The following is a 22477-nucleotide window of genomic DNA, read 5'->3' as shown; positions in this document are numbered from 1 at the left end:
CCATGGTGCTGAGGACAGAGCACCATCAGACGGGGGGGCGTGGCAGTGCTGACGGCGAGACACAGCTGGCAGGTGATTAGATTTCACAGGTGGTACGTGTTAATCTAATCAACTGTTGTCTTTGACAGTAAGCGGCCGGGAGCAGGAGGAGAGAGAGGATACGGACGTGACTGAAAAGTCACGTTCTGCTGGAGAAAGACTTTGATAAATAGATGTACGTTAAAACTTTGTTCAACTTGGCACGCCTGGCTCCTGTGAAGTATATGTCAGTGGTACTGCTAGGAAGCGACTTCCACAATGTTTTTTTTATTTATTTATCTTATTTTATTTTATTTTTTAAAAGGACCTAATCTTCACCAGACCAGGTTGTCAATGAAATTAGATTGCTTAAAGCAGGGGTCACCAACGCGGTGCCCGCAGGCACCAGGTAGCCCGTAAGAACCAGATGAGTAGCCCGCTGGCCTGTTCTAAAAATAGCTCAAATAGCAGCACTTACCAGTGAGCTGCCTCTATTTTTTAAATTGTATTTATTTACTAGCAAGCTGGTCTCGCTTTGCCCGACATTTTTAATTCTAAGAGAGACAAAACTCAAATAGAATTTGAAAATCCAAGAAAATATTTTAAAGACTTGGTCTTCACTTGTTTAAATAAATTCATTATTTTTTTTACTTTGCTTCTTATAACTTTCAGAAAGACAATTTTAGAGAAAAAATACAACCTTAAAAATGATTTTAGGATTTTTAAACACATGTACCTTTTTACCTTTTAAATTCCTTCCTCTACTTTCCTGACAATTTAAATCAATGTTCAAGTAAATTTATTTTTTTTATTGTCAAGAATAATAAATACATTTTAATTTAATTCTTCATTTTAGCTTCTGTTTTTTCGACAAAGAATATTTGTGAAATATTTCTTCAAACTTATTATGATTAAAATACAAAAAAATTATTCTGGCAAATCTAGAAAATCTGTAGAATCAAATTTAAATCTTATTTCAAAGTCTTTTGAAATTCTTTTAAAATTTTTGTTCTGGAAAATCTAGAAGAAATAATGATTTGTCTTTGTTAGAAATATAGCTTGGTCCAATTTGTTATAAGTGCAGATTGGATTTTAACCTATTTAAAACATGTCATCAAAATTCTAAAATTAATCTTAATCAGGAAAAATTACTAAAAATGTTATATAAATTATTTTTTTAATTTTTTCAAAAAGATTTGAATCAGCTAGTTTTTCTCTTCTTTTTTTCGGTTGAATTTTAAAGAGTCGAAATTGAAGATGAACTATGTTTCAAAATTTAATTGTCATTTTTTTCGTGTTTTCTCCTCTTTTAAACCGTTCAATTAAGTGTAAATATCATTAATTATTAATAATAACATACATAGAGTTAAAGGTAAATTGAGCAAATTGGCTATTTCTGGCAATTTATTTAAGTGTGTATCAAACTGGTAGCCCTTCGCATTAATCAGTACCCAAGAAGTAGCTCTTGGTTTCAAAAAGGTTGGTGACCCCTGGTTTAAAGGGTTCTTAAAACCAGGTCCAGTCCAGATTATGTCCAGGTCGGGCTCAGCAACACACACCTTCATTTATGTACACTCAAAATTAGGGAACGCAACAACAGATTGCATATAATCTGTAAACAAAAATTACATTTTCAAAATAAACATTTATATACAGTCCAGATTATGTCCAGCAACACACACCTTCATTTATGTACACTCAAACACATTTGGACTGTTCAGAAGGGTCACCTGACCTGAAGAAGACTGCAGAGGACAGTCGAAAACATGTCAGGTAAAGATTCCATCGAATATACCGACAATATGGTCTGATTACCAGAAAATTGGAAAAAGTATATGAATAAGAAGACATTTTATTCAAGGACTAAATTGTTCTTCGACTGCAATGGTAAATGGGTTATACTTGTATAGCGCTTTTCTACCTTCAAGGTACTCAAAGCGCTTTGAAACTATTTCCACATTCACCCATTCACACACTGATAGTGGGAAATGCCATGCAAGGCCATAACCACGACCCATCAGGAGCAAGGGTGAAGTGTCTTTCTCAAGGACACAACGCACGTGACGAGGTTGGTAGAAGGTGGGGATTGAACCAGGAACCCTCAGGTTGCCACGCCGTCCCCAATAAGAAACATATGTTTAATGTACCCAAAGATTTTTTTGTTAAAATAATGGCAATCATGCCATTTTTTTGTTTTGATTGATTGATTGAAACTTTTATTAGTAGATTGCACAGTACAGTAAATATTCCGTACAATTGAAATAATAACACCCGAATAAGTTTTTCAACTTGTTTAAGTCGGGGTCCACGTAAATCAATTCATGGTAACAATTGGTCAATTTGCGGTCCCCTTTATTTAGAAAAGTATCGAAAGGTATCGAAATGTATCGAAATACATTTTGGTACCGGTAGGTATCGGAGTCCTGGGTCAAATAGGAAAAATTCCGAAATGCACTATTCAGACTGACATGAAAACATCTGATACAGGTCACACTGCAAAAAGTGAAATCTAAGTAAGATGAAATATCTCAAATAAGGGTGATATTTGCTTATTTTCTGTCTGATAAGATAATTCTTCTCACTAAGCAGATTTTATGTTAGAGTCTTTTACTTGTTTTAAGGGTTTTGGTCCTAAATGATCTCAGGAAGATATTACAGCTTGTTGCTGAGATTTTATGACCTATATTGAGTAAAACATGCTTGAAACTAGAATATCAAGTGTTGCAAAGCTGTGTCATCAACACTCACAAGTATAAAACTACTTTTTTAAAGTAATAATTTCTTATTTCAAGCATGTAAAAAAAAATCATGACTTTGACACAATTGTGTCTCATAATTGAAACAGCCTAATGGACTTTGATGTTTTATTTCCAATGAAACAATGGACAATACGTACTCATATAGTAGTACAGTTGTTATTAGTGAGAATATACTTATTTTAGGGTATTTTTGGGTTTATTGAGGTTAGCTAATTTTACTTGTTTTGGAAAGTCTTGACAAGCCGAATGTTCTTGTTCTATTGGCAGATAATTTTGCTTAAATCAAATAAAATACCCCTAATATTCTTGTTTTTGAACACTGACTTTTTGCAGGTCACAGTGTGAACAAGGCCTTAGAAAGGTAAAACTTTGAAACAAAAATGACATTTTTGGTTGCAATTTCAAAGCATTTTCTGTATTGATAAACCTAATTAATAAAGTACACTACCGTTCAAAAGTTTGGGGTGACATCGAAATGTCCTTATTTTTGAAGGAAAAGCACTGTACTTTTCAATGAAGATAACTTTAAACTAGTCTTAACTTGAAAGAAATACACTCTATACCAGGGGTCACCAACCTTTTTGAAACCAAGAGCTACTACTTGGGTACTGATTAATGCGAAGGGCTACCAGTTTGATACACACTTAAATAAATTGCCAGAAATAGCCAATTTGCTCAATTTACCTTTAACTTTATGTTATTATTAATAATTAATGATATTTACGCTTAATTGAACGGTTTAAAAGAGGAGAAAACACGAAAAATAATGACAATTAAATTTTGAAACATAGTTTATCTTCAATTTCGACTCTTTAAAATTCAAAATTCAACCGAAGAAAAGAAGAGAAAAACTAGCTAATTCGAATCTTTTTGAAAAAATAAAAAAAATAATTTATGGCACATCATTAGTAATTTTTCCTGATTAAGATTAATTTTAGAATTTTGATGACATATTTTAATGGTTAAAATCCAATCTACACTTTGTTAGAATATATAACAAATTTGACAAAGCTATATTTCTAACAAAGACAAATCATTATTTCTTCTAGATTTTCCAGAACAAAAATTTTAAAAGAAATTCAAAAGACTTTGAAATAAGATTTAAATTTGATTCTACAGATTTTCTAGATTTGCCAGAATTTTTTTTTGAATTTTAATCATAATAAGTTTGAAGAAATATTTCACAAATATTCTTCGGCGAAAAAACAGAAGCTAAAATGAAGAATTAAATTAAAATGTATTTATTATTCTCTACAACAAAAAAAATAATTTACTTGAACATTGATTTAAATTGTCAGGAAAGAAGAGGAAGGAATTTAAAAGGTAAAAAGGTATATGTGTTTAAAAATCATAAAATCATTTTTAAGGTTGTAATTTTTCCCTAAAATTGTCTTTCTGAAAGTTATAAAAAAACAAAGTAAAAAAATTTATGAATTTATTTAAACAAGTGAAGACCAAGTCTTTAAAATATTTCCGTGGATTTTCAAATTCTATTTGAGTTTTGTCTCTCTTAGAATTAAAAATGTCGGGCAAAGCGAGACCAGCTTGCTAGTAAATAAATACAAATTAAAAAATAGTGGCAGCTCACTGGTAAGTGCTGCTATTTGAGCTATTTTTAGAACAGGCCAGCGGGCTACTCATCTGGTCCTTACGGGCTACCTGGTGCCCGCGGGCACCGCGTTGGTGACCCCTGCTCTATACATTGCTAATGTGGTAAATGACTATTCTAGCTGCAAATGTCTGCTTTTTGGTGCAATATCTACATAGGTGTATAGAGGCCCATTTCCAGCAACTGTCACTCCAGTGTTCTAATGGTACATTGTGTTTGCTCATTGGCTCAAAAGGCTAATTGATGATTAGAAATAATCATGTTCACACATCTGAAAACAGTTTAGCTCGTTACAGAAGCTACAAAACTGACCTTCCTTTGAGCAGATTGAGTTTCTGGAGCATCACATTTGTGGGGTCAATTAAACGCTCAAAATGGCCAGAAAAAGAGAACTTTCATCTGAAACTCGACAGTCTATTCTTGTTCTTAGAAATGAAGGCTATTCCACAAAATTGTTTGGGTGACCCCAAACTTTTGAACGGTAGTGTGTGTCGTTTCCACGTCAATCCCCCGAGGTGTAATTACAGTACAGTACTTTTTGCACAAACCCCCCCCCCCCCCCACTAAATTATCACCGGTTAGTCAGCGCGATTTGTCTTTCCGACCGAGCTACAAAGCTGCAACACCACAGAAACCGAGTCGGACCAAGTCTATCGCATGCAGTCAGCGTGATTTAATAACAAAATTGTTACGAGTGTTTGGGTTTGAAGCCGCAGTCGAGCAACCACACCGGCTCTCCACATCTCATCTTCTCCTTCGGGTGAAATATGACAGATCTTTCCATCGCAGCGACTGCAACATATTTCTCCTGATCCAGATGAAACCCAAGACGTCGCACATCTGTTTTTTTTTTCACCCCCCCATCTCTGGCGGAGTAAGAAAATGCCTGACGCAGTTTTGACTTTTCCCCAGCTGTGTTTGAGCTCAGAGACGGAGGAGAAAAGCAAGAAAAAAATACATGATGCAATGGAACGTTTGTCTTTCTTTAACCATGAGGTAAGGCGGGGTAATTAAAGAATATGAGAGCAGGTTTCTGTACATGCATCGTCAGACCGAGAAATGCATGGACTTGCAGACCACCACAATGTATTCTACTGGGCATTGCTTGGACACACGCATTACCACAAAGAGGCGATCATTAAAGAGAGGGGACGGCGTGGCGCATGTTGGGGGGGAGGCCGTGCCAGCAACCGGGGGGTTCCTGGTTCGATCCCCACCTTCTACCAACCTAGTCATGTCCGTTGCGTCCTTGAGCAAGACACTTCGCCCTTGCACCTGACGGGTCGTGGTTAGGGCCTTGCATGGCATCTCCCGCCATCAGTGTGTGAATGGGTGAATGTGGAAATAGTGTCAAAGCCCTTTGAGTACCTTGAAGGTACACTGCAAAAAGTCAGTGTTCAAAAACAAGAAAAAAAAAAAAATACAAAAATGAGGGGTATTTTATTTGAACTAAGCAAAATGATCTGCCAATAGAACAAGAAAATTCGGCTTGTCGAGACTTTCCAAAACAAGTAAAATTATCTAACCTCAATGAACCCAAAAATACCTTCAAATAAGTATATTCTCACTAATAACAAGTGCACTTTTCTTGGTAGAAATTTGTTTTGGACCTTTTTGCTCAATATGTTGAAAGATATTCTTAAATTAAGTAAATGCTAGTGCCATTATCTTGAAATAATTATATGCGCTCGGCATCATGATTTTTTTTTTCATGCTTGAGGTAAGAAATTATTACTTTAAAAAAGTAGTTTTATACTTGTGAGTGTTGATGACACAGCTTTGCAACACTTGATATTCTAGTTTCAAGCATGTTTTACTCAATATAGGTCTTTAAATCTCAGCAACAAGCTGTAATATCTTACTGAGATCATTTAGGACCAAAACCCTTAAAACAAGTAAAACACTCTAACATAAAATCTGCTTAGTGAGAAGAATTATCTTATCAGATAGAAAATAAGCAAATATCACCCTTATTTGAGATATTTAATCTTACTTAGATTTGTTTTTGCTGTGTAGAAAACCGCTTTCCAAGTATAACCCATTTACCATTTCAAAGAGAGGATTATTTTTTTTACCAAATGTGAAGACTTATTTTGTATAACTTAATTTTTAACTTAAAAAATTTAGAGGGCAAGAGAAAGTGGGTAGGAAACTCTAGCTCTCTTTGACCAAAGGGCAGACCTGGGCAAATTAAGGCCCGGGGGCCACATGCGGCCCATTAAGCTTTTTAAGATCTTTAAGATGGAAAGTGTAGCTGCCATTATGATGTGCAGTGATGTTTTCACTGTTTCCAAATATGTGGATGGAGAGAGGGTGTGACGTTCATATGTTGTCAATATTCAGTGTTTTATCACTCATAGTTAATATAGTAAAGTCTTGAACTATACAAAGTATTTCAATGATTGGAATCTGCGCTTTTGCATGATATACGAGTTACTATGGTAATCTAATTAGTTATTATGGTAATCTAATTAGTTACTATGGTAATCTAAATCACAGCAGCTCAGACGAGGCAGCAAGCAGTGTGGGTGGGGAGCGTTTCCACAGAGTGTCAGCCTGAAATGTGGCTGTCAGGGACAGACGAGGATGGAGATTTTTACAACAAAGTTCTAAAGCTTAGTGATATATCAGATGTATCAGATTGTAGGTGGAGTCTTTTTCTACCCTTCGCATTCATATTTTGCTGTTTGTTGCATTTTTGTTGCATTTCGCTTGATTGTAAAATATGTGGATGGAGGGTGTGACGTTCATATGTTGTCAATATTCAGTATTTTATTCTTCATAGTTAATATTGTAAATCCCACATTCTTTATTTCCATGTACATTCTGGGTGTCTCATTCAGTAGAAAATTAATAAATTCCATTCTGTTTTTTAAGGCGGTCTGTCATAACGTTTTTAGCATTAATCAGACATTATTGTGAGGTTTTGTATTAGTGTTCCTAAAAATAGATATACACATTTTTTTCCTCTAAATGTGGCGCCCCGAGTCAAAACAATTGCCCAGGCCTGCCATAGGGTCATTTATTAACAAAGGGGTGTAAAGATACGGCTTTTTCACTTCCGATACGATACCGATATTAGAGCCTTGATTATTGGCCAGAATTTATGTTAATCCAATACGACGTGAGTACAACTCATAGTATATACTTTTATTATTTTGTAGTGATGATCAAGTGAGTGAAAATTACAAAAAAACACTAATCTTTTGAAGTGGAGTGATATTTGTGTTTTGACGACCTTTAGTGGTCATAATAATTCATTAAATTAAGATCATGACGCAGAAATTTAAATGATGCGGACACATTTGTTACTGGATACTTTGTATGTGTAAGTAGCATGCAAGTTTAATTGTGATTTTTAATTACTTAATTATTTTAATTATGAATAATTTTGGTATGAAGCCGCACCGCTTGATGTATTGTACTGTGCTTCAACATAGGAGTATTATAACTTTATAACTCCGGTATTCTTGTTTTGTTCTGTATGTTGTACAATTTTTTGTATATTGTTTTGTATATTGTACAGGATTGCTTATTGTTGTCATTGGATAGTAGTCTGTTTATTTAAATTATTTTGTATCTTTATTACTTATGTGATTTATTTTTATTCCATATTTGTTTACACTACCGCACCTTAAATTGGAGTCCTTAATCTCGTTACATGCAAATATAATGACCATAAAGTCCATTCTATTCTATTATTATAGTGTGTGTATAAGGTAAGACATATTATCTGGCGTTTTGTTTCGCAATATTATGCAAAAGCAACTTTTCTTGCCTTCTGATACCTGCTGATCTGTATTTGGGATCTGCATAAGTCCTAAAAATGTGTGCGCGCCCGCCTTTGTAGTCCGTGCCGACGCCGTAGTCGATAAGCTTCTTCTTTTCCTCTATCTTCTTTTTATGGTACATTCATCCTCCGCTGTTGCCATTTCTAATATAAAGTAGTGTAAAGTTCTTACTTACAGTCGTGCTCATAAGTTTACATACTCTGGGAGAATTTATGATTTCTTGGCCATTCTTCAGAGAATATGAAAACCTTTTTTCCACTCATGCTTAATGGTTGTGTGAAGCTATTTATTGGCAAACAACTGTGTTTACTCTTATTAAATCAAAATGACAAAAGAAAGTACCCAAATGACCCTGATCAAAAGTTGACATACCCCAGTGACTTTGATCTGATAACATGCACAAAAGTTGACACAAACAGGTTTGAATGGCTAATCAAGGTTCCAATGCTCACCTGTGACATGTTTGCTTGTAATTAATGTGTGTGTATAAAAGGTCAGTGAGTTTCTGGGCTTCTGAAAGACCATTGCATCTTTCATCCAGTGCTGCACACATGTTTCTGGATTCTGAGTCATGGGGAAGGCAAAATAATTGCCAAAGGATCTGCGAGAAAAGGTAATTGAACTTCATAAAACAGGAAAGGGGTATAAAAAGATATCCAAGGAATTGAAAATGCCAATCAGCAGTGTTCAAACGCTGATTAAGAAGTGGAAAATGAGGGATTCAGGTAGACCAGCAAAGATTTCAGCCACAACTGCCAGGAAAATTGTTCGAGATGCAAAGAAAAATCCACAAATAACTTCAGCTGAAATACAGGACTCTCTGAAAAATTGTGGTGTGGCTGTTTCAAGATGCACAGTAAGGAGGCACTTGAAGAAAAATGGGCTGCATGGTCGAGTCGCCAGAAGAAAGACATCTCTGCGCAAATGTCAAAGTATCCCGCTTACATTACGCCAAACAGCACAGAGACAAGCCTCAAAACTTCTGGAAAGGGGTATAAAAAGATATCCAAGGAATTGAGAATGCCAATCAGCAGTGTTCAAACGCTGATTAAGAAGTGGAAAATGAGGGATTCAGGTAGACCAGCAAAGATTTCAGCCACAACAGCCAGGAAAATTGTTCGAGATGCAAAGAAAAATCCACAAATAACTTCAGCTGAAATACAGGACTCTCTGAAAAATTGTGGTGTGGCTGTTTCAAGATGCACAATAAGGAGGCACTTGAAGAAAAATGGGCTGCATGGTCGAGTCGCCAGAAGAAAGCCATTTCTGCGCAAATGTCACAAAGTATCCCGCTTACATTACGGCAAACAGCACAGAGACAAGCCTAAAAACTTCTGGAAAGGGGTATAAAAAGATATCCAAGGAATTGAGAATGCCAATCAGCAGTGTTCAAACGCTGATTAAGAAGCGGAAATTGAGGGATTCAGGTAGACCAGCAAAGATTTCAGCCACAACTTCCAGGAAAATTGTTCGAGATGCAAAGAAAAATCCACAAATAACTTCAGCTGAAATACAGGACTCTCTGAAAAATGGTGGTGTGGCTGTTTCAAGATGCACAATAAGGAGGCACTTGAAGAAAAATGGGCTGCATGGTCGAGTCGCCAGAAGAAAGAAATTTCTGCGCAAATGTCACAAAGTATCCCGCTTACATTACGCCAAACAGCAGAGACAAGCCTCAAAACTTCTGGAAAGGGGTATAAAAAGATATCCAAGGAATTGAGAATGCCAATCAGCAGTGTTCAAACACTGATTAAGAAGTGGAACATGAGGGATTCAGGTAGACCAGCAAAGATTTCAGCCACAACTTCCAGGAAAATTGTTCGAGATGCAAAGAAAAATCCACAAATAACTTCAGCTGAAATACAGGACTCTCTGAAAAATGGTGGTGTGGCTGTTTCAAGAGGCACTTGAAGAAAAATGGGCTGCATGGTCGAGTCGCCAGAAGAAAGACATTTCTGCGCAAATGTCACAAAGTATCCTGCTTACATTACGCCAAACAGCACAGAGACAAGCCTCAAAACTTCTGGAACAAAGTAATTTGGAGTGATGAGACCAAAATTGAACTTTTTGGCCACTCCACCATGCAGCCCATTTTTCTTCAAGTGCCTCCTTATTGAAACAGCCAGTTTCAGTTGAAACTTCCGGCAAGGAACTTGGAAATTTGGACTTAGGGCTGTATTTATGAGGAAAACATTCTTAAAATTGAAAAAAAGAGACGGCAATTTTGGCCCGTTTTAACAGAATGAAGACGTGTTTTCCCCAAATATAACAATTACTTTTTTCAACCAACCCGAGCACCGCGCCTCCTTCGCTCGGCCAATCACGGTCAGCCATTTGTGTCAATGCGGAACCCAGCTGTGTCCCTAATCGCCGCACCCGGCAAATCCAAAAGAGCCGGCTGAAGCCGAGAGCTCCCCGAAAGTCCCTGGGAAGAGACCCTTTTCTGGCTGCGCCAGCAACTCCAGCCCAGGATTGTTTAAGGACAGGTCTGTCGAGCAGCGCCTGAAAACTTTGGGACCATTTAGTCTGTCAGCACTTTGAGTGCGGATAAATGTTGTGCAGTTCCACTCGGTTAACTCGCCGTTTCCAGGTCAATCACAAGTCTTGACAGGGTTCATTCCAACCACAACAAACAGGCTACAGTACCTCCCCCCCTCCCCCCCTCCCCCCACACACACATCAATCTAGGCTTTCATCCTCTATTTATGTTGCTGCAAGTGAGCCTTTTCAAAAGCTGCTTTAAAGGCCTACTGAAAGCCACTACTACCGACCACGCAGTCTGATAGTTTATAAATCTTAACATTGCAACACATGCCAATACGGGTTAGATTAGTAAAGTGCAATTTTAAATTTCCCGCGAAATATCCTGCTGAAAACGTCTCGGTATGATGACGTTTGCGCGTGACGTCACAGATTTTGGGACACCATTGCGGCCAGCTATTAAAGGCCTACTGAAACCCACTACTACCGACCACGCAGTCTGATAGTTTATATATCAATGATGAAATCTTAACATTATAACACATGCCAATACGGCCGGGTTAACTTATAAAGTGACATTTTAAATTTGCCGCTAAACTTCCGGTTCGAAACGCCTCTGAGGATGACGTATGCGCGTGACGTAGCCCGGCGAACACGGGTATGCCTTCCACATTGAAGCCAATACGAAAAAGCTCTGTTTTCATTTCATAATTCCACAGTATTCTGGACATCTGTGTTCGTGAATCTGTTGCAATCATGTTCATTGCATTATGGAGAAGGAAGCTGAGCAAGCAAAGAAGAAAGTTGTCGGTGCGAAATGGACGTATTTTTCGAACGTAGTCAGCAACAACAGTACACAGCCGGCGCTTCTTTGTTTACATTCCCGGAAGATGCAGTCAAGATGGAAGAACTCGGATAACAGAGACTCTAACCAGGAGGACTTTTGACTTCGATACACAGACGCCTATAGAGAACTGGGACAACACAGACTCTTACCAGGATTACTTTGATTTGGATGACAAAGACGCAGACGTGCTACTGTGAGTATGCAGCTTTGGCTTCTAAACATTTGATCGTTTGACCGTATGTGCGCAACTTTTTTTTGCGTATGTACGTAACTTTTTAAAAATATATAAGCTTTATGAACCTTGGGTTAGGTGAACGGTCTTTTGGGCTGAGTGATTGTGTGTGTTGATCAGGTGTTTGAATTGTATTGGCGTGTTCTATGGAGCTAGGAGCTAGCAGAGGAGCTAGGAGCTAGCGTAACAAACACGCAGGTGTTTTTATGCAGGATTAATTTGTGGCATATTAAATATAAGCCTGGTTGTGTTGTGGCTAATAGAGTATATATATGTCTTGTGTTTATTTACTGTTGTAGTCATTCCCAGCTGAATATCAGGTCACCCCCGGCTCTCACAGCATCTTCCCTATCTGAATAGCTTCAACTCCCCACTAGTCCTTCACTTGCACTTTACTCATCCACAAATCTTTCATCCTCGCTCAAATTAATGGGGAAATTGTCGCTTTCTCGGTCCGAATCTCTCTCACTTCATGCGGCCATCATTGTAAACAATAGGGAACTTTGCGTATATGTTCAACTGACTACGTCACGCTACTTCCGGTAGGGGCAAGCCTTTTTTTTTATCAGATACCAAAAGTTGCAATCTTTATCGTCGTTGTTCTATACTAAATCCTTTCAGCAAAAATATGGCAATATCGCGAAATGATTAAGTATGACACATAGAATAGATCTGCTATCCCCGTTTAAATAAAAAAAATTCATTTCAGTAGGCCTTTAAGTCGTCTGTTTTCATTGCAAAATTCCACAGTATTCTGGACATCTGTGTTGGTGAATCTTTTGCAATTTGTTTAATGAACAATGGAGATAGCAAAGAAGAAAGCTGTAGGTGGGAAGCGGTGTATTAGCGGCAGGCTGCAGCAACACAAACACGTAGCGGCTACGTCGTAGCCGGTGTTTCATTGTTTACATTCCCGAACGATGACAGTCAAGCTTTACCATTGGCCTGTGGAGAACTGGGACAACATAGACTCTTACCAGGAGGACTTTGAGTTGGATACGCATGCTTGTGGAGATGGGACAACTGAGACTCTTACCAGGAGGACTTTGAGTTGGGTACGCGCTACCGTGAGTACGCAGCTGCGGCTTCCAAACATTTGATCGCTTGCCCGTACGTGCGTGCCGCTATGTGCATGTCACGTATGTAACTTTGGGGAAATATATGTGCTGTATGAACTTTGCGGAGGTGAACGGTACTTTGGGCTGTGGGATTGAGTGTGTTGTGCGGGTGTTTGATTTGTATTGGCGGGTTAGATAGACGGGAGGGGGGAGGTGTTTGTTATGTGGCATATTAAATATAAGCCTGGTTGTGTTGTGGCTAATAGAGTATATATACACTACCGTTCAAAAGTTTGGGGTCACCCAAACAATTTTGTGGAATAGCCTTCATTTCTAAGAACAAGAATAGACTGTCGAGTTTCAGATGAAAGTTCTCTTTTTCTGGCCATTTTGAGCGTTTAATTGACCCCACAAATGTGATGCTCCAGAAACTCAATCTGCTCAAAGGAAGGTCAGTTTTGTAGCTTCTGTAACGAGCTAAACTGTTTTCAGATGTGTGAAGATGATTGCACAAGGGTTTTCTAATCATCAATTATCCTTCTGAGCCAATGAGCAAACACATTGTACCATTAGAACACTGGAGTGATAGTTGCTGGAAATGGGCCTCTATACACCTATGTAGATATTGCACCAAAAACCAGACATTTGCAGCTAGAATAGTCATTTACCACATTAGCAATGTATAGAGTGTATTTCTTTCAAGTTAAGACTAGTTTAAAGTTATCTTCATTGAAAAGTACAGTACTTTTCCTTCAAAAATAAGGACATTTCAATGTGACCCCAAACTTTTGAACGGTAGTGTATGTCTTGTGTCTATTTACTGTTTTAGTCATTCCCAGCTGAATATCAGGTCCCACCCGCCTCTCACAGCATCTTCCCTATCTGAATCGCTTCCACTGCCCTCTAGTCCTTCACTCTCACTTTCCTCATCCACAAATCTTTCATCCTCTCTCAAATTAAGGGGAAATCGTCGCTTTCTCGGTCCGAATCGCTCTCGCTGCTGCTGGCCATGATTGTAAACAATGTGCAGATGTAAGGAGCTCCACAACCTGTGACGTCACGCTACTTTCGGTACAGGCAAAGCTTTTTTATCAGCGACCAAAAGTTGCGAACTTTATCGTCGATGTTCTCTACTAAATCCTTTCAGCAAAAATATGGCAATATCGCGAAATGATCAAGTATGACACATAGAATGTACCTGCTATCCCCGTTTAAATAAGAAAATCTCATTTCAGTAGGCCTTTAAGAGTCTACTGTAGACTGGAAGGAAGGCAAACAAATGGTTTAATTATATCTCCTCTTGTCCTCTACAGTCAAGTCTCACATTTCTACCTGTGTTAACCAAAGCGGCGGCGGAAAATTGTCCTCGCACGCGGTCTGGATTGGACAGCAGGGAGTAATACTGTGGAGGTTGCCCTCTTGTGGGTTTTCCTGACCCCAAAGATCTTCTCGTGAGCCCGGTAGCCTGGTGTAACAATGTTTTTATTGTGGTCAGCACTCTTTCCAGCAACTTTTCAGTCTTTCGGCGTCTGGCTCAAACTCCAACTCCAACTACTGTGTCTCGCACCGGCTGCTGCTAATAAGTATGGCAGGGGATTGTATGATCAGCCCCAGCTGGGTAATCCCATCACCTGCCAGCTGCGCTTCGAGGCCGGTCCCTACACACCCCGCTCTGCGAATACGTCTTAAAAGTAATCTATGTGGATACCAGTGTTGTCCCGATACCAATATTTTGGTACCGGTACCAAAATATTGGTATAAATATTTCGATACTTTTCGGTACTTTTTGATACTTTTTTCTAAATAAAGGGGACCACAAAAAATGGCATTATTGGCTTTATTTTAACAAAAAAATCTTAAGGTACATTAAACATATGTTTCTTATTGCAAGTTCGTCCCTAAATAAAATAGTGAACATACTAGACAACTTGTCTTTTAGTAGTAAGTAAACCAACAAAGGCTCCTAATTAGTCTGCTGACATATGCAGTAACATATTGTGTCATTTTCCATTCTATTATTTTATCAAAATTATTAAGGACAAGTGGTAGAAAATGAATGATTAATGTTAAAAGAGAAAGTAAGCAGAAATTAACAATAATTGAACACGTTTCATTTACTGTTAATATCTGCTTACTTTCTTTTTTAACATGTTCTATCTACACTGTTAAAATGTAATAATCACTTATTTTTCTGTTGTTTGATACTTTACATTAGTTTTGGATGATACCACAAATTTGGGTAAGTAGTTACAGGATCATACATTGGTCATATTCAAAGTCCTCATGTGTCCAGGGACATATTTTCTTAGTTTATAAACATAATATAAACTTTAAAAAAACGAAAGAAAATTATAGATGTAATCATAGTAGTATCAACTAGATACGCTCCTGTACTTGGTATCATTACAGTGGATGTCAGCTGTAGATCCACCAATGGCGTTTGTTTACATTGTGACGCCGGTGAGCTGCGGTGTGTAGTGAAGCATGGGGACCGGTACTTTTTAGAGTCGGTATAGTACTGAATATGACCCATTAGTATTGCGGTACTACACTAATACCGGTATACCGTACAACCCTAGTGGATACTATGTTGAATCTTACCTCAGCCATTGGGATGCCTTCTGGTGGTCGGCACTGGAGCAGCACTTCCTGTTCCAGGGATACCTCCTTCCCGAGGGGCTCTTGGTCAAAAGTCTTCCTCAAGTCTACAAAGAGAGAAAAACACGTTAACATTTGCAGTTGATGTGCATCATTACCTTCAATTATTGCAAAAACTGAACAGATGAAGAAACTACACACACAATATAGTACAACCTCCAAGGAGCCAATGCCATTTTTGTTTTGCATAACAGGGTTCCCGCCTTAAATAAACTGTTAATATATTTAAGAAATATACTGTATATCAGGGGTGCACACACTTTTCCAGGTTGTATCTAAGTTATCACAAAACTTTGTGTTTCCATGAGTTCCCAGCGATAGGACAAAAGCTGTCTTTAATCCTACCAAGCAGAAGGCTTGTAAAACTCCACTGTGTAGGATGGGAAGCAACATGAAGGTGTTCTGTTTCTTTCATGTATTGTAATCAACAGAAATATATTGTTTAGACCCGAGAACTACAAAGCGAAGAGGAAGCAGGACCAGACTCTCCTCCAGGGACCTCTTCTTTGATCTGTTCTACGACCTTTTCTGTGAACTGTTTACGACCTTTTCTTTAAACTGTTCTGTAACCTAAGGCGTTGGCTGTTTACGACCCCCGCCCCTTAGAAACAGCTGTTGCCATGTAATCAGGGAAAGTCCAAATAAAAGAGGAGGCGTACAATCTTTCGCCAGAGCGTGATGGAGACTGTCCAAGAGTACAGCCCAGACACGCTCTCCTCAATTGAGCCAAATTTAATTCCGTCTCTGTTTAATTCCTTGTTTCTTGTCTCGTTTAATAGATGTCATCAGTGTTTGAACCTGACAATTATTGTTGGCACTCTTTGGATGCATTTTTGGGGGGGGTTTAATGGGCGAAATAGAGGACCTCCCATTGGCTCATTTACGAGTTAGAATGCATTAAAAAAAAATTTAATAATTCATAATGCTTGTGAACAATAGGCAAAATTCCCCAAAAAAGTGAAGTTACCCTTTAATACCCTTTATTTACCCACTTTTCTTTGTCCTCTAGCACATTAGCGGCGCACTAGTGTACCGTGAGATATTGTTTGGTTTTGCAAAACAGTAATTATAATCCGCAAATGTGCTGTTGTTGAGTGTCGTGCTGTCTAGAGCTTGGCAGAGTAACCGTGTAATACTCTTCCATATCAGTAGGTAGCTAATTGTGCTGTAGATGTCGGGAATGACGACGATGGTTTGCAGGTAACAAGGTATCTAACGCTTAAACCAAAAAATAAACAAAAGGCGAGTGCCGCTAAGAAAAGGCATTGAAGCTTAGGGATGGCTATGCAAAATGAAACTAAAACTGAATTGGCTGCAAAGCAAGCAAAAACAGAATGCTGGACGACAGCAAAGACTTACAGTGTGTGGAGCAGACGGCGTCCACAAAGTATATCCGTACATGACATAAGCGCAAGACCACAACTAAAACACTACACACAGGAAAACAGCAAAAAACTCAAAATAAGTCAGGGTGTGATGTGACAGGTGGTGACACTACACCTACTTTGAGACAAGAGCTATATTGATGCATGCTTGGTTATGGTTTGAATTCATACCCAACAATTGCGAGAAATACTTTTTACTGTCAATATCGGCTGCTGAGTTTCATTTTTGTATGTTTTCTGCCGGTGGTGTGCCTCGGGATTTTTTCAATGAAAAAAAATGTGCCTTGGCTCAGAAAAGGTTGAAAAACACTTCTCTCGCACACACACACTGAAAAGGCATTTCGAAGGTTCCTACAAACGCCGCTCTAACTCTGACCCGCAATGTGATTCCACTCTATACGAAGGCAGAGGAGAGCAAAACAAGCCCATTTTTTCCCCCCCATGAAACCAACGGCGCACTGTAGAGTCTGGCTGTGAAAAGATCCACGTCCAGTCGAGGAGCTAATCCATTCAGCGGGGTCTAATGTGGAGGGGGAGGTGGGGGGCTTCATTGTGATGTGAGAGATGGGTCGGCGCTGGCAGGCCGCTCATCATGGCTGATTACAGGCGGTGGAGCAGCGGGAGACGCCGCAGTGGGAGACCGAGAGGCGCTGGAATAGCGGCACTGGATGAGCCACTCAAATGCGGAGAGGGTAAGTAAGTGTGGCAGGAAATAGACACGGCCCCATGTCTGCTCTCAGGTGCAGGAGATAGCCATGATCGAGTCAGGAGAGCCCACATGTCTTTATGTTGGTCACACTCCAGCTCTTAATGCACATAGGACTGAATTGACATTATTTTTTTATAAACTATTCCAAAGTATTGTACAAAACCAGTGAAGTTGGCACATTGTGTAATTTGTAAATCCTTTTCAACTTATATTCAATTGAATAGACTGCAAAGACCAGATATTTAATGTTCGAACTGAGATGGGTGTTGTTGATAAATGGGTGTTGTTGATAAATGGCTTTTCGCTTTGCAAAGTACAGTTTTAATTTGCACTTACAGATGTAGCGACGAGCTATAGTTACTGGCAGTGGTTTTCTGAAGTGTTCCTGAGCCCATGTGGTGATATCCTTTATGTCGCTTTCTGATGCAGTACCGCCTGAGGGATCCAAGGTCACGGGCATTCAATGTTGGTTTTTAGCCTTGCCGCTTACGTGCAGTGATCTCTCCAGATTCTCCGAACCTTTTGATGATATTACGGACCGTAGATGGTGAAATCCCTAAATTCCTTGCAATAGCTGGTTGAGAAATGTTGTCCTTAAACCATACTTGCCAACCCTCCCGTTTTTAGCGGGAGAATCCCGGTATTCAGCGCCTCTCCCGACAACCTCCCGGCAGAGATTTTCTCCCGACAATCTCCCGGTATTCAGCCGGAGCTGGAGGCCACGCCCCCTCCAGCTCAAGGCGGACCTGAGTGGGGACAGCCTGTTCTCACGTCCGCTTTCCCACAATATAAACAGCTTGCCTGCCCAATGACGTCATAACATCTAGGGCGTTTAGAGAGTAGAGTGCACAACTGCGGCTGCGCACACAACAAGGAGACGAAGCAGAAGAACGAGGAAATTACAGACATGGCGACGCCGTCGACGAGCCAGATGAAGAAATACGCTTGCAAGTTCCAAAACGAATGGAAACACGAATTTAAGTTCATCCAGGACAGTTCGAAGGGGAAGGGGTATGTTGCCTGTAAATTTTGTAAAACAGACTTCTCCATTAAACACGGTGGCCGAAATGATATACTCATCATGAACGGAGAAGTTAAACAGGGATAATGCTGCCATCTAGTGGATAGCCACCAGAACACTGAAATTCAAGTATTTATTTTATTTATAATGTATAATTAAATAAATATATATATATATATATAGCTAGAATTCACTGAAAGTCAAGTATTTCATATATATATATATATATATATATATATATATATATATATATATATATATATATATGAAATATATATGAAATACTCAAGTTGGTGAATTCTAGCTGTAAATAACTACGCCCCCAACCACGCCCCGCGCCCCCAACCACACACCCCCCCCCCACCCCCGACCAAGCCCCCCCTACCCCCCACCTCCCGATATTGGAGGTCTCAAGGTTGGCAAGTATGCCTTAAACAATTTGCTCAGGCATTTGTTGACAAAGTGGTGACCCTCGCCCCATCCTTGTTTGTGAATGACTGAGCATTTCATGGGAGCTGCTTTTATACCCAATCATGGCACCCACCTGTTCCCAATTAGCCTGTCCACCTGTGGGATGTTCCAAATAAGTGTTTGATGAGCATTCCTCAACTTTCTCAGTCTTTTTTGCCACCTGTGCCAGCTTTTTTGACACGTGTTTTCCAGTTTGAACATGAAATATATTTTCTTTGCAGTCTATTCAATTGAATATAAGTTGAAAAGGATTTGCAAATCATTGTATTTTGTTTTTTATTTACACAACGTGCCAACTTCACAAGTTTTGGGTTTTGAATTTATACCCATTTTTCTAATATTTTTTTGATTGCATTATTCTTCACAGCACAATACCACCTCCAAAAACAGGACGTACTGTTTTTATTTAATTTGTTTTCAAATAGTAGGGTAACGTCAGGGTCACCAAATCATACTTAACAATTTGTCAATGTATATCAGATATTATGTGCAATAATGTCTTAGCCTGTGTTTGTCTGCAAAAGAGTGTTTGTGTCCTTAATGGGTTGAGCTACATAAAAAAAGTTAAATAAACATTTGCAAAGAGCAAACATATTTCCCAGTCCCATGTTGATAGTATTAAAAAATGATCTGTTTAAGATAAAAACTTCTATCTGCAATTAATTACAAGTTAGCTACAGACAAAATGCTATTAATTGCAATTAAAGATTGTAATTGCTTGACAGGCCTAATTTATAATCATTTTTAATGCATCTTTGAAATTCTGTTTTCAGTAATTACATTTTGGAAATCATTTGTTTAACTTAAAGGGGCTGTTTGCAACGTTTACACACATGTCTAGAGGGCGCTAACTTTACAGTGGATTTTAAGCGCTATATCCCGCCCTCTTATGGCTTCTAGTGCGTAATGATGTAACTACACACGTACGTAACACGTGCACGCGCATTAGCTTTGAGTGTTTTTAGCTACTGACAGCAATTTAGATAGTTAACATTATCTGTCATTGAATGTGTATTCTAGCATAACAACAACATGGCTGCAAATTTTTTGTGGTTCATATTGACAAAACAGGGTGATTTCTTACTTTTTTTAATTTGGGCTGGATTTTTTTTTTTTTTACAATAACAAACTCAGTAATTGTAAAAAATATAGACAATTATAAAACAAATAACGTAAGCTAGCCAATGGTGTTCATGTCTTATTTTTTGCTTTAAAAATAACTGTGAGCACGCTTCTAATGATCTTTTTATTAGTCATTGTTATAACATTTAATAAAATTGTATATATCTGTATATCTGCTCGTCACCTTTGTTTTTATTAACATATTAATTAAATTAAGTATTAATTTAAAAAAAGCTGGCACAAGTGGCAAAAAAGACTGAGAAAAGTTGAGGATTGCTCATCAAACACTTATTTGGAACATCCCACAGGTGAACAGGGGTGGTTGGGGGCGTGGTTATTTACAGGTAGAATTCACCAACTCGAGTATTTCATATATATACATATATATATATATATATATATATATATATATATATATATATATATATATATATATATATATATATATATATATATATATATATATATATATATATATATATATATATATATATATATATATGAAATACTTGACTTTCAGTGAATTCTAGCTATATATATATATATATATATATATATATATATATATATATATATATATATATATATATATATATATATATATATATATATATATATTTTATTTACATATAAATAAAATAAATACTTGAATTTCAGTGTTCCGGTGGCTATCCATTAGATGGCAGTATTGTCCTGTTTAACTTCTCCGTTCATGATGAGTATATCATTTCGGCCACCGTGTTCAATGGAGAAGTCTGTTCTACAAAATGTACAGGCAACATACATACCCCTTCCCCTTCGAACTGTCCTGGATGAACTGAAAATCTTGTTTCCATTAGTTTTGGAACTTGCAAGCGTATTTCTTCATCTTGCTCGTCGACGGCGTCGCCATGTCTGTAATTTCCTCGTTCTTCTGCTTCGTCTCCTTGTTGCGCGCGCAGTTGTGCACTCTACTCTCCAAAAGCCCTAGATGATATGACGTCATTGGGCAGGCAAGCTGTTTATATTGTGGGAAAGCGGACGTGAGAACAGGCTGTCCCCACTCAGTCTCAGGTCCGCATTGAGCTGGAGGGGGCGTGGCCTCCAGCTCCGGCTGAATACCGGGAGTTTGTCGGGAGAAAATATCCGCCGGGAGGTCGTCGGGAGAGGCGCTGAATACCGGGATTCTCCCGCTAAAAACGGGAGGGTTGGCAAGTATGCTCAGGCGGTACTGCATCAAAAAGCGACATCAGTGTGTAAAGGATATCACCACATGGGCTCAGGAACACTTCAGAAAACCACTGTCAGTAACTACAGTTCGTCGCTACATCTGTAAGTGCAAGTTAAAACTCTACTATGCAGAGCATAAGCCATTTATCAACAACACCCAGAAACGGTGCCGGCTTCGCTGGGCCCGATCTCATCTAAGATGGACTGATGCAAAGTATTGTTTATGATTTTAAAGCAAATTATACATAAAAGAATCTAATAATCAAATGCATATGCATTTCGATTAATCACGATTAATCACAGGTTATTACCCGCATGCATAATGTAAATTAATTTGAAAAAAGCGGCCCTCTGGAAGCAGCCATTACTGCGATGTGGCCCTCAATGAAAATGCGTTTGATACCCCTGATCTACATTGACGTGTTCAGACCCGGGCCACATGGACCATGCAGAGCTGAATGCAGTTCCAAGTGCTTCAGGTGCCACGTGGTGTGTCGCGTTATGTAACACGCATTTTATGCTGCAACGCCGTCGCCTTCACGCTGCAACGAGAACTAGAACTGTCAACTCTTCTGGGCTTTCGTCATTCTTTGAATGGCAGCTTCTGTTCGGGAAAGAACAAAGGCGGAGGAGCCCAAATTGGCACAAACTTGGGGAGGCGTCTCATCCATTTGGAAACCATTTTGTGAGAACTAGAATGGAGACCGCCAGAGTAAACACGCACTCTTTTGGCCTCTTTTCTGTGTACACACTTCCTCTGCTGGCGTCTAGGCTGTACTGTACACTAGGAGACAGGCACACTTCCTGTTCAAAGGGACACGTTAGAGAGCGACACACACGTCCTCGGGCTCGGATAGAAGGATAAAGAGTCAGAACAAGAGTACTCACAGGCGATACGGACGTGGGCTTTACGGCTCTTGGTGGTCCCCGCCGAGCTCCAGGCCACACACTGACACCAGAAGTCCTCCGGGCCGAAGAGTTCCTCCACCTGCTGCCGAGTGATCTCGATGCTGGCTTCTCGCACCACCAGGCCTGCCGAGAGGAAGGCAACATTGTGGACTCATCCTCTTTTTCACATCACTGGAAATGACATTTGTGGAGCAATGT

At 38.9% G+C, this 22477-nt stretch overlaps 1 protein-coding gene across 3 annotated transcripts in view; it reads right to left on the bottom strand.

Annotated features, from left to right (window-relative positions):
• LOC133638200 (netrin receptor UNC5C-like) overlaps nt 1-22477 on the bottom strand; it is a 483700-nt gene that overhangs the window by 118757 nt on the left and 342466 nt on the right. For all 3 annotated transcript variants that reach the window (XM_062030553.1, XM_062030554.1, XM_062030555.1), the window contains exons 3-4: nt 22259-22402; nt 15397-15500 (exon numbers count right to left, since the gene is read on the bottom strand). In XM_062030553.1, coding sequence (XP_061886537.1) covers nt 15397-15500; nt 22259-22402 — 248 coding nt within the window. The remainder of the gene's footprint in view (nt 1-15396; nt 15501-22258; nt 22403-22477) is intronic.

Source organism: Entelurus aequoreus, linkage group LG21 (assembly GCF_033978785.1).
Source record: "Entelurus aequoreus isolate RoL-2023_Sb linkage group LG21, RoL_Eaeq_v1.1, whole genome shotgun sequence".
NCBI classification, from domain to species: Eukaryota; Metazoa; Chordata; class Actinopteri; order Syngnathiformes; family Syngnathidae; genus Entelurus; species Entelurus aequoreus.
Note: the sequence above shows the minus strand (reverse complement) of the source record. Positions and strands in the feature narration are given on the sequence as shown.